General features: G+C 37.0%; 1 protein-coding gene across 1 annotated transcript in view; it reads left to right on the forward strand.

Moving 5' to 3' along the window:
• FAM179B (family with sequence similarity 179, member B) overlaps window positions 1-13670 on the forward strand; it is a 31327-nt gene that overhangs the window by 17205 nt on the left and 452 nt on the right. The window contains exons 13-21 of the mRNA XM_009582832.1: window positions 685-853; window positions 2048-2201; window positions 2823-2928; window positions 3335-3570; window positions 7887-8013; window positions 8322-8440; window positions 9954-10143; window positions 11104-11323; window positions 12124-12210. Coding sequence (XP_009581127.1) covers window positions 685-853; window positions 2048-2201; window positions 2823-2928; window positions 3335-3570; window positions 7887-8013; window positions 8322-8440; window positions 9954-10143; window positions 11104-11323; window positions 12124-12210 — 1408 coding nt within the window. The remainder of the gene's footprint in view (window positions 1-684; window positions 854-2047; window positions 2202-2822; window positions 2929-3334; window positions 3571-7886; window positions 8014-8321; window positions 8441-9953; window positions 10144-11103; window positions 11324-12123; window positions 12211-13670) is intronic.

Below are 13670 nucleotides of genomic sequence, written 5' to 3' on the forward strand. Positions count from 1 at the left end.
GTGATACAAATTTTAAAAAATTTGAAATGAAAATCACAAGTCTTTCTGAAAGCATGTAAAGTAACATTTTAAGATGACTAAAACTTTAAGTTATTGATAAACTGTCTTAATTTTCTGATTTCCACTGAAGATACGAATACTTGGAGGGATCAAATTCAAAGGAGTAAATGGAGCAATGTATTAAATGGTACTAATTTTTCATGGGGAACTGTAAGCGTCTTAAACATACGAGAGAGTAGGGTCAGATCACACTGTTAAAGACCACTGTTTAAAAAAGAAACTGTGTGCTTAAATGTAAGTAAGTTAGCCCAGCCTGTGTATTTGTTAGTTAAAATTCTAGGAAACTACACAACGCTGCCAAGGAATAGAAGACCTTTCCTTGTAGACCTTAGTTCTCTAACTATTCTGATGTTTTAGAGTAAGTGATTATTTCCCTGCAATGTTTAAACCTACAATGTGTCTTCTATTTGCCAGTAGAACTACTTATCATGCAGAAAGCACACATTCAGCTCTTTGGATTTAATATTTATGTGAATAATTTCCTTTTGCTCTGTAGAATAATGGTGAAAATAGTAATTTTCCATGCTTACCTTAGACAATATCAAGAACTGGGTAATAAGTTATTGGGTAGCTTGTGCATTATATTATAGTGTGTATCATAATGGGTGCATTAATTTTTTGCAGATAAAAGTTGCCATGTCAAAATCTGCCCAGGATAAGATGAGGCGGAAGAAAAAAGATGAAAAAGAACACAGTCATAAAGAACATCAGGAAGTCAAAGACATCAAAGAAAAGGAAGAAAACCCTTGGGAAAGACTTAAACTGAATGAACCAGAGAAAGTGACAGCAGCAAGTGAGGATTAGTGTTTTGTCTTAAATTAATAACATACTGTTAAATGCTACTGAATTGGAAATTAAAATTCTGTGATAATTACCAAAAATTATGACTGTTTAGTGTCACATAAGGTGTTACTAGAATTAATTTTACACTGCAGTTTACTCTTTAGTCATTTGTTGTCAGTCTTATAATGCAAATGGTGGAGAGTAAAGTGCTTATGGGAAGTATCTGAAAGACTGTAGTTAAGAAAAATTTCAAAAGACAGATTAGGACTGAAAATACTAGGTTTTTCCTTTTTTCTGATTTGTTGTTGTTGTAGTTTGGACATTTCCTTCTATTTTCTAGAGTTAAATCTCTGTGGGGATATATTAACATCGCCAAGAAATGTATCTTTGTCATTAGAAAACGTTGCCTTGAATCCTTCATTAAAAAGAACATCCAGTTTGAAGAAGACAAAATGTTCAGCCTTGCTAGATTCTGGTAAGCTGTTACAGTAAACTAAAGACTCTTAAAATATTTGGATAAGTGGAGTGGGACAGTTCGAAAATAAAATCAGGTTTAATATGATTAATATGTACAATGGAGACCTGAGGTGCTCTGGAAGATTAGTCCTTTGGGGGTGGTGGTGAAGGGGATTAGAATTCCTCATTGCTCCCTTGAAACATTTTTCATCTATAATTTGTTAGGAAGATGTCTGAAACGTAAGAGCATTTTTTAATTGCTCAGCAACTTAAATGATGTAATGTATTAATGGCAAATTGACTCCCTTCTATCTCCAAGAAAAACATTTCTGGGTACATTTTGTCACTGAGATGCCTTTAAAATATGCAGTAGAAATCTTTTTGGAATAGAAGTTCATACTGATGGTGATCAAAGGTCTTCAGAATGTCTCAAGTGGCTCTTTAAGTTTTACCGTATTGTATCTTACCACACTGTTCTACAGCACAATGTGCATCCGTTTTTACGTTAAAAAACCCAATACATTTGTGTTTGCAACTTTTTAAAGCGGTAGTTGTTTGCAAAAAAGACTCATTCATATGAATGAAATGCTGAATGATCGAGAATGTAACTGGGAGAGCGATCTTTTTGAAAACCTGGTCCCTTAGTAGCAGCAGTCTATATATATCTCAAACTCTTAATATTTCCTTCCTTTGAATGAATTGTTTTCTTCAGATTATGCATAATTAGTTATGCTTCATGACTTTGTAGATGAAATTTCCCATGGGGCACGAGGACGCTATAAAGACCGGACCCCATCAGTCACTCATAGCCCAGAAATAATGGACCCATCAGAGCTGCAGCCCTTTTCAAAACCAGAAACGGCACTGACAGAAGCTTTGACACTTTTAGCTGATGATGACTGGTAGGTGTAAACATCTATCTACAACCTGAATCTAATGTAGAAGGCTTTTATTTAATGTAGAAGGCTTTAAGAAAAGCAGCAAAATGGACATAACATCAAAAATAGTGAGAAGGATTGGAAGTGATATATGAGCAAAAAGAAAAAAGTTTTTTTCAGTCCAAATCTAGATTAAACTGTAACTGTTGAGTTAAATTGAAGCTTAATAGCTAAGCTTTCAGAGCTATGTAGAGATGTATAAGTTTAAGCACTGTTCTGGAGAGGGCCCCTACCAATACCTTCTTGCCATTTTCTGTGGAATATAAGGCTTCACTGTGCTCTGACTGGCAAAATGGGGTTACAGTGCTGCTGCCTTTTCAACTTTGGGAAGGAAAGTAATCCATTAATTGCCGCTAGTGCAAGCTGTGGACAGAACTGATGGAAAGAATTGAGAGACTGGTACGCTAAAATTGTCCTACTATCACAGTAAAAGAAAGACTCACTTTGAAAGAATTTCCTACATTATATGTCATTGCTTTATTTTACAATCTAATTTGTTTGCTATTTGGTTTCTTAGAATTCTATGTTTTAATATTTTTATGAAAATTTGCAAGTGTTTTGAATTTAAATATTTTTTTTACATAGGGAGAAGAAAATTGAAGGTCTGAACTTTGTTAGATGTTTGTCTGCCTACCATGTGACTGTTCTGACTGCAAAGTTACATGAAACAAGTTTGGCTGTGGCTCAAGAGGTTAAATTTTACTATCAGAATATTTCACTGACTATATGTGTGTATATGTATTTTATAACTCTCAGATACACTGAAGTGAAATGGTATGTTCAGCTGTGCTTAGTTTTCCTCTGCTGGACAGTCTCAAAAGGATGAGTTTGTCGTTCAGCTAAGCAGCTCATACTTCAGATACCCACACTTGATCTGATTTGCTAAGAGATTGAAAAAAATTTAGATTGTAACTTTATAACATTTTTCATGTGTATGTATTTTAATTCTCACACATTGTGAATCAAGTTAGAAATGTATTTCTCAGTTGCTTTTAATGTTACTTAAAAATTACAAAGGGAAACATTAAGCTTTACTTATTTTAAAGTATATTTTATAAACATTATTCATTGTTTGTTTGGGTTTTTCCTGTGTGCAGGTCAAGAATTTACGCTCAGGTGTTTCTCGAGCTGCTGTGGTCTGTTTAGGGGATTTATTCACCTACCTGAAAAAGAGCATGGATCAAGAACTAGATAATACAGTAAAAGTCCTTTTGCACAAAGCTGGTGAATCCAACACATTTATAAGGGAAGAGGTAGACAAAGCACTGAAGGCTATGGTTAATAATGTGACTCCAGCACGTGCACTTTGTTCTCTTATAAATGGAGGGCAAAGGTAATTCTTATAAAGACTTTATAAAGAAATAACTTGTGAATAGATTAGATTTATCAAATACAGTCTTTTTTAAAAAAATCAAAATACAATAGGCAGAAATTTGAAAATACAGTAAGTCAGCTCTGCAAAACTTCTACCGAGGACAACGTTTGTTGGCATAAAAGTAAAATGTAGTCCCCCTGTTTCTTTCTGTACATTATGTAAAAAGTTGGCTGTTAAGTTTGGAGCTTGGTATATTTTCTGGGCATTTTGCAACACTTCAGTAATTTTATTCGCTGTTAATATAGTATTCTTAGGAAACTGTATTTTGTTTTGCCTAGTAAAGCTCACATAGCATTCTCATTTCTCACTTGCTCTGCAATCAAATGCCTGTCTTTTTAGTTTTCAGCACTGCTTTTTATTTAGAAAGATGATTTATAACACACAGTTCTCTAGCTGCAACTATCTTGGTTGATTTCCTGTTCTTCTCTAGACTTAGCTGGTTAATAGCCTTTTTGTCTGCATTTTAATTTCCTTTACAGGGGTGGTGGCCATTATTTTCTTGAGTACCTCAAACATAACAAGTTTCCATTTCTGGTTGCATGGTTTGATTCTGACCTCTAGCTCACCTCATCTGTAGTAGAAGTTACATTCCTTTCTTTCACTTTCCCTGTTAAGTGTGTTGTTCTTTTTCTTTTCTATCCTCATTCACTGTAATAGCAATGATACTTTATGAAGCCGTTAGGCATTCCAGTATGTTAGATACATACATACTTGTACTTAATCTCTTATCTATCTGTCATCACTTAGATGACATTTAATAGGCTATACTTCTCATAGCCTATCCCTTCCATTACATATTTCAGATGCTACGTTATAAATCAATCCTTAGACTTTCTGCACTGCTGCAAACTGTAAGAGTTAGTCTTGGTTCAAAATGTTTTGTTTCCTGTTTTGTTTCCTGGGAAGCTGGTTGTTGTGGAATATATTGATTCTGTCTCCTGAAAGCCAATGAGAACCATACTAGCGATTACCTGAACTTTAAACTGAAAAGCAAATACCAGCCTTGGGATTTAAGTTATTTATGAATCACACCCGCACGTAGTTGTTTTTGTGAATTTAAGAGCAGCAGACAGTAAGTGCACATCGCTTTAATTCAGAAGCCATGTAGAGTGGTCTGTTTATGTACTCCCATCTTTTCTTCAGAAATCCTTGGCCGAGCAATACTCATGATCATAACTGGCTACATCTGATCTCTCCATATTCAGTGGCAGATTCAAACACACTGACCTATCCTTAAGATTTTTCTAGACCTATAAACATTTGACCCCTGCAATTTGTGAACTCAGATGCATTTTCAGATATCTAAGGCATCGAAATTATCTGAGCTGTGAGACTGAATACAGCATTTGATCCAGGGATTAATTCCTTCACAGCTAAGAAGACTTCAGTCAAAGCTGTGTCTAAATCACAGAGTACAGTATGTTTTTATGCATGACACGTCAGTGGATAGCCTAAATAACCATGACAGTGAGTTAAAGCTTTTCTAGTATTGGCTTCAGGAAACTCTGGCCGTATTAGCAACAAAGCCCATGCGGCACATACGGAGCTATCCTCTCTAGAGGCTGTAACAATGAATACGAGAATTATCTTTCAAAGTGGAAATTTGGGAGAAAAATGACTTGTGTCTGCAGTATGAAGTGGAAAGGTTCTGTTTGTCACAACTGTGTAATTACACAAAGGATATCTTTTCTAAATTTGAGTTATGCATTGAGTTGCTTATATTCACCACAACTTACGTATTCAAGTTAACAGTTATGGTTTTGCTACAATTCATAAGACCTTTTAAAATTTACCTATTTCTGCTCAACACATTTCAAGCCTACTGTGATCATAAGTATTAACGCTTGCAGCCCTGAGTAGACATATATACTGATGCTTCATCAGCTACAAAGTTGTTTTTGACTTTACCAAGATGAATTAAAAACATTTTTGTTTGCCTTCGTGAGATGCTGCTCTAAAGATACTGGACTGTAAACTCACCTCTATGAATAGGTGCTTGATCCAAGAGCGTGATTCCAGGACTAGATCTGAAAGTGATTGTATTTCAGTAATTTTAAAATCACATTTCTTATCTGTATGAATTGTGTTTAATTCTAAGGTCTTATGTGCATACAAAAAGATTTCCAACTATTTTGCACGGGCAGCGGGCATTTGTGGGGAGCGGGGGCTTATTTGCTTCCACGGAGTGAGGTCTTGAAGCCTCACAGTCCTTGTTTTCCCATCGGTACATGCAGCAGGAGTTAGTCTGTTGCTGTTTCCCTTCTCCCAAGCTCCCGAGCCGTGTGGCTGCTGTACAGACATAACTGCAGGTGCTGAGCACGAGGCAAAGCTAGTCTTACAGTAGGCAGCTCAGCAGCAGCTGGGAGGATGGCTACATTAGCAGGGAGTTCAGCATGGGAGCAGCCGTGCTACCAGATAGATTTTGCAGCCTGGACTGTGTTCTGAGCTGCCACATTTTGCAGTTTGAATAGACCCGGTTAGTTGTCTTTGCGCAAGATGAAGCTGCTTTGAGCAGTATAATCTAGTGGTAGCTTTACTTCCAGTGAGGCCATGGTAATCTATGGAACCAGAGAAAACGAAAATTGTGGTGAAATGGGAACATAGACATTCAGGAAGAACGCTGGATGTTCATGTCAAACTGCAAAGCTGGAGAGCCACTGATGTGGTTTACCAAGTCAATTCTTTTCCTTAGCTCTCTCCTTTAAACGTGTTTTTGCCTATGAACAATGAGCCATACAAACGTCTCATTTACTGTGCAGTGAAAAGGTCTTCGAAGTAGGATTTTTAATCCAAAGATGAAAACAAAATTGGAAAAGTTTGAATTTGCAGAATTGTGTACTCTGAAAACATGTGGGATCACCAGGTACAGCAGAATTTATATAAAACGTTAGTTTGCTGCATGAGTTTGAAAACTGATTCCAGCTTTTCTCTCACTTTCATCAGCACAGGTGTTTAACGGCCGCTGTTTTGTAGAAAATAGACTTCTGCAAGCTTTTTAGAAGTCAATAGAATACTGCTTTATTTAATTTAAAATTGATATAAAATACACAGGATGTGTTTCTGAGCATAGGAACGTGTTTTTCTTAAAGCTGATGGAAAGAACATATAGTAATGTGCTTTCTAAAATATTTTACAATTATTTTAAGGAAAACTAGAAATTAAATTCTAAAAAGAAGAAAATTACTAGTTTTATTAATCCAAAAGGTGCAGTTAGAGGTTGAAATTGACTTTAAACAAAAAGGATGTAATTTTTCATTTTTCATTCTGTGTTCTTGTAGTTTGGGATTTTAAGTGAATGAAATGAAATTTAATCCAATGCATTATCCTTTTAAATAAAGTTATTTGTGTTTGCTCCACAATGTCTTTTCTATACAGCCAGAATAATTATCTGCATATCAGCAGTATACTATTTGTAGATTATGCTAAAGATGAAAAAAGAAAACTCGTATACCATATTTGGTAGAGCACTTAAATACTGCTGTTTAGCTCCTGTGATGAGTTTTTACTAAGCAGCTGTGTTTTCTTTAGCCATCTGCATTCAGCGGTGAGAAGATGCACAGCCCAGCACCTGTCGGACATTGTAGAACGTATGGGACCGGAGCGGATTCTGTCAGGAACCAAAGTTGTCGCTGATCGGATTTTCCCTGCAATAGCCAGATTTGCACAGGATAGTTCACAACAAACAAGGTTAGTAAGGGTAATAGTTAAGATAAGCACACTCCAGGTGGCTGAAACCTCTGCATAGCTCAGTGTGTGTTCCTCTGCAGTGACAGAGGATAGAATCACAGAATCATTTACGTTGGAAAAGACCCTTAAGATCATAGAGTCCAGCCATTAACCTAACACTGCCAGGACTGTTAAGAAAGCATGAGTGACAGGAATTACCTGAATTGCCTGCTGCAGCTGAGCTCATCCTGGCTGCCGGAAAAAGAGGGGCTCAGAGGACACGCTCTGCTGGGCACAGATGAGATATAAGGCCATGGAGGGAATGCTGGCACTGGGATCCACGCTGTCTGACTGACAAGGCTGGACCATCCTATTTAAAGACGGCTGAAATGGAAGACTGTTCTCATTAATTTGCTCAGTTGTTGATTAAGCAGTGATTCTTGAGCAGAGCTTCTTTGTGGGAGGATGAAAAGGGTGTCTGGTTACACATATAGATAGCAATCTTCCTGCACTTTCATATTTTGGAATTACACACCTATAATTATCAATAGAGTTACAAAGCAAATCCACGTTTATGGGTGTATATGTCATGGCCTGTTGCCCCGCAGGTATTATGGTCGAAAGATGCTCTTCAGTATGATGACTCATCCTGATTTTGATAACACACTTGAAAAGTATGTGCCAACCAAGGATTTGCCTTACATTAAGGAATCTGTTAGCAATCTACGTGAAAAGGTACGTGGAAAAGCTCTTGTTTAACAGCTGAGAAACATAAACTTGTACTAGTGGCCATTAGGTGTAGACAATGAGCCTACAGGGAACGGGAGGAGTGTATTCAGAGCAAGACAAGTAATCAAGTGACTACAGCATGGCAAAGTACTTCTTGTTAGCTGCCCTCTGCATGCCATAACTCCTTGCAGATACACTGGATGAAATGTACTCTGCTACTATACTTTGCATGGCTGTCAGACTTGCTTTTACAGGGTCTCCAGAAGTGCAGAACTCTACCAGCCATGTTAATTAACAGTTGCACCTTTGTGCAGGGTTTGGGGGAGATGCCATTAGATACACCCTCAGCAAAAGGAAGGCGTTCCCATACTAGTAGTGTTGGACATTCGAGGTCATCATCTACTTCCAGAGATGCTCTCAACATCACTGACAGGTAATGATCTTCAGTGTTTTACCCTGTTAGTAACTTGACCTCTGGGAGAATAGCCTCACCACAAGAAGAGAGTATAGAAACATTCACAACAGGGTTGTGAAAATTCAGCATACCTGAAGGAAAAGGAAAAACTTGACATGTCCCAGATAAACTCTGTTAAAGAGGGTAATTGGTAATATTAAAATGGCTGTGTGCATTTTGAAGTTAATTTGTCAATAGACTGCCTATGAAAATACACACGGTACACAAAACACTTGGAATTCACAGGAGATCCGTGTCACCATCAGTTCAAGATATTGCCGTTCAGACTCTATAGAGAAAAACGTGCCTCGTGGTAGCCGCAGTACAAATTATCTATTTGTGCACTTACCTGGAGATTAAGTATTTAGTTAGATCCTAACTGGGGATGCTGAAGGTTTTAGATGATACTTTGTCCATTTTTAGTTTTCTGTTTTGTCTTCTAATAGGTCTTCCATTGAACTGAAAAAGAAGCCCCCACAAAATTTAAACCAAGCCAAAAAACTGCATCCAAGAATATAGAGTTCATAGGGGCTGCGACTGCCTCCAGGTTGAAGAAAGTGTGTCTATTCAGGAACAGATTTCTTTAACACACTCTCTACTATTCAAAATAATAACTAATTCCACATTTGATAGTAAAGTTTGCTTTGGCATGTAACACTACATGTCTGCTTTCTTAGAAGAGGTGCTACTTACTGCATTATGTCAAAGACTCTCTTGTCTTTGATTCAGGTACTTTTAGTGGCCTGTGATACACTAGCAGGACAGGACGTTTTGATGCTGCCTTTTGTTCTCGCAGAGCTGATAGGTTTGAATTTGAAAATGCAAGAAAGATGCTTATTCCATTCTCCATCAAAGACTTCTGTTCACAAATTAGGAATGAGCTAGCGACTCTGTCTGGTCTGGTCTGTAAATGTAGGACACTTATCTGGACAGAGAAGTGATTCCACAGATTTTATAATTCTTTCCATGAGTGTATATAAACTTACATTAGAAGATTAGAAGATTAGATGCTACAGAAAATTTGTTTCAAAATATTCTATGAAGAGTTGTTGAATTTCCATCTTAGCATGGCATGTTGCTTAGGTGCCACCTAGACTAGGATCAGTGTTTAAAGTGCTTCGAGAATAAAGAATTAAACTACAGTAACTTTTTTTTTTTTGACCAATTGATGTGACGGAAGTTCACAACTGTTAGTGGTCACAAACCCAGCTGCTCTGGCAGGGCAGGGCTCCTGCCTAGTTGAGGTTTCTCTCTCATGTGATAGGTATATATGCATTTAGAGTGGAATGTATATTGAGACTTTAGGAACAACAATTACTATTAGGTGATTTTTTTTTTTTAAATCACCATGTTTAAAGACAAAGTCTTTCATCAGAAGATTTTCTATTTACTGCTGATATTTGCACTTACTTGGAAAGAGAATGTCTGATATTAAAGACTCCTGTTTCAGCTTGCTTATGTGTTCACTGAATAACTTCTTCCTTTCCAATAGAGAGACTACAGAAGTCCGTGAAGTCACAAGAAAAACAGCTCCTCGTAATTCACTAGAAAGTGAAGAATATGTTAAAGACATTGTAGGTTTATTGAATGCAAAAGACTTCCGTGATCGAATAAATGGCATTAAGCAGCTGTTATCAGATACAGAGAACAATCAAGGCTTTGTTGTTGCAAACATTGTGAAGGTAACTGTATGAAAACATTTTATTTCAAAGGTCTTTGAAGTTGTGTCACAAAGTTTTCTGATAAAAAACTTGGCTCCCCCTTTCAGTAAGAATGTCTGATTAACAAGAAAACAAATGGAATACAAATGAGGTATGCTCAAGGGGGAGATGTGTAAGCTACAAAGGTAGTAAAGGAAGTAAATAGAAGGAAGAAGCTAAAAGTTTTCACTTAGAGATAGCACACTCTGAACTATTTCTGAAATACTGCGTGCAGTTTTTCATGCCACTGCTGAGTAAATATCAAAATATTGGAACAGGTTACAAAAAGAGCAGCAACGATTAATCAAGATCTGAGGAACTGTCCTGCAACACAGCTTCAAGTTCTGCCTGCTTTGTTTATCTAGGAGAAGGTGAGGAAAGGTCTTTATTATGATAAACTTAAAGTAAGTATCCTTTCTAACAGGAAAGGAGGTTCTTCAGGAGAAAAATAATATGATGAGGTCCAACAAGTTGTAAACTAAAGATAGATACGATGAAAGGAAAACCAAAATTGTCTTCTAACAGTGCAGTGTCTGCTGTGGAACTATGAAATACTTCTGTGAAACTTCGCAGTATCTTAACTGTGAATGTTTTTGAAATCTTTAAAACATTCTTTTTGCTAAATAGAGCTCTGTCTTGCTAAAAATACTTGTTTGCAGAAAGTATTAGTCATACTGAAAGTTACAGATGGCTAGTTTCCTTCATTACATTGTATAGGAATGATTCAAATTCAGATGAGATGAGATACAGTTGAATAATACACAGTATAAAAATATAAAACATTGCTTTACTTGCTAAAAAAAATATCTCTCAGGTATTTGCATATCAGAGCCGTCTTTTGCTAAGATGAGCAATTAAAGTGTAACAATAAAGCAGGAAACGTAATATTCACCTCAAACATTAATTGTTAATTCCAATGAATGCTGTTTGGATACTTTTCAGATCTTCGATGCTTTCAAGTCTCGCTTACATGACTCAAACAGTAAAGTCAATCAGGTTGCTTTGGAGACAATGCACAAGATGATTCCATTGCTGAAAGACAATTTATCACCTGTGATCAACATGTTAATTCCTGCCATGGTAGACAACAACCTGAACTCCAAAAATCCAGGGATTTATGCAGCTGCCACAAACGTTATTCAGGCTCTGTGTCAACACTTAGGTAGGTAATTTACTCTCTCTTAATTTGCAAGATTTTTAATTGTATTAATTAAATTCTAAATTTAAAGAGTTACTCTTTCCAATAGTTTCCATCCAATCGTTACATTGTGTGACGAATCATTGGTTTTGTTCTCACGCTTTTTAAACCATACAAATCATCTTAATATTTTGCCAGTCCAATAAAGAAATACAGCTAGCTGGACTTGTCATAAGTGTGTAGGTGGGTTTGTTATTTTTCCGTAGCAGGTGTTTTTTGCTGTGAGGGTGACTGAGTGCTGGCACAGGTTGCCCAGGGAGGCTGTGGAGTCTCCATCCTTGGAGATACTCAAAAGCCGTCTGGACATGGTCCTGGGCAACCAGCTGTGGTGGCCCTGCTTGAGCAGGGGGGTTGGACCAGATGATCTCCAGAGGTCCCCTCCCACCTCAACCATTCTGCGTGATTCTGTGTTTCGTGGTCCAGAAGCTTGTCACACTGCTGAATCTCTTAAACAGGTCAAAGAACTAGATTCTCGTTGGTTTGGGTACGTCACAACTATTTTCCTTCTTCAATTATTTTAGCTTTGGAGCAGAATCTTAGTATTTTCAGTAAATAAATATGCTATGTTCTACCAGATTCTAGGAGTTAGGGCTTGTTAAGAGTATCTTTTTACGCTTTTATGTGCTTAAATACATCACTGCGTTTTTTGAAGTTAATATATTATAAGAAAGGTTCTTATTTACATTTTTCCATATTGTGTTTATTTCCAGACTGTTTTAATTTTATGTTTAAGAATTTTAATGTGTTTTGTTCTTTGCATTTAGACAACTATTTGCTCCTCCAGCCGTTCTGCACAAAAGCCCAGTTTCTGAATGGAAAAGCAAAACAAGACATGACAGAAAAGCTTGCTGGTAGAGTGATGTTTTACTTTGCATGTTTGTTTGTTTGTGTACCATCCTAATTAGGCAAGTTCATTGTAGGATGGTGGTGGCTGTATATCTTCCCTTCTGTCACAGTAGATTGTGGGCATTAACGATGCAGTTGTTGTCAAATTTCACCCACTTCTAATGCAAATTGAAGCTATTGTTGACAAAACAGAAGATTATTATGTAGTCAGATACGCCCCTGGAAGATGTATAAATACCTTAAGCTCATAATAATTTTAATACAGAATCAGAGAGAATGAGTTTTGTTTTGTAATGAGGTTCATTCTGTCGGTAACTGAGTGGGATGTACTGTATTGAGACTTGGGGCCCCGCATGCCTACCTCTGCCCGGCCAGCATCTGTTCCTGCGCGGGGCCAGGGGCGCGGGGCTGACTGAGGAGCGGAGGCTTGCCTGCTTCGCTTGCTTGCTTCAAGTCATATTCCCTCTCACAGTGCTCGCTCCCTCATGCTCTTGCCAGGAAGAAATGAAAGGAACGAGTGACTGCTTTTTCTGAGGTTTCCCAGCACAGAAGAGACACTGTTCTCTAAGGCTGGCTCCCACTAACTCCTGAATTTTAGTTCTGTACCTTTTTACTTTTCACAGTTGGTCTTGTTCTCATTTTAAGGCTCTTGCAAATACGTATTGGCGTTCAGTCATAAAGGAGAGAAGCTGGCAAGCTGAGCTGCAGTCACCACAAAGATGGCAGACTTCGTAATGCTCTTCTTCCTAAACTGGCGTCAGAAGTTTAAAGACAAATTGCTTAAAAATTGAAGACAAATTTTAATTAGAATTTATATGCATATTCTAATATTGGGGATTATTACTAGCAGAAGTGCTGCATTTTCCTTTGATGTTTTAAGTGAACAAGAGATGTCTTTATGGGAAATATGCTTGAACCAAACAGACATTATTTGGCTTACTTTCAGAGTAGTTCTGTGTGTAGTAGCTATGAAATTGAACTAAATAACATAATGGACAGTCTGTTCTTGAAATACTCCTAAATTTATGCTTTCTGAATGTGTAGTTACCAACTTTTAAACAGTTCATCTTTTGCTGGGATTTTGTGGAGTAGTTTGTATTATGCATCAGAAGAGTCCGTTCTAGCAAAAAGGCAAACATTTGCAGATGAACTACTTAATTCATGATGTAATTGTCTAAATAGGGAAAATGCTTCATCTCATATATATTTATAGTATAAGGCTACTTTGTTCCTTAAACTCAAATACCTACTGCATATTTCTGAGGTAGAGGGGAAATCATAAAATTTCGAATATTACACAGTGCACTGTGAGAAATAAAGGTCCTTATGATAACCCAAATTAAAAAAAAATTTTAAAAACGTTGTTTCTTTTACTTGTTTTAATTTAATGGAAAATTGTAATTATCAGCAGTACCAGTGCTGCTGTGTAAACTCCTGAGAGATTACAAAAGGGGTGTTTGTAGGG

The sequence above is a fragment of the Fulmarus glacialis genome, unplaced genomic scaffold, assembly GCF_000690835.1.
Source record: "Fulmarus glacialis isolate BGI_N327 unplaced genomic scaffold, ASM69083v1 scaffold17138, whole genome shotgun sequence".
Taxonomy (NCBI): domain Eukaryota; kingdom Metazoa; phylum Chordata; class Aves; order Procellariiformes; family Procellariidae; genus Fulmarus; species Fulmarus glacialis.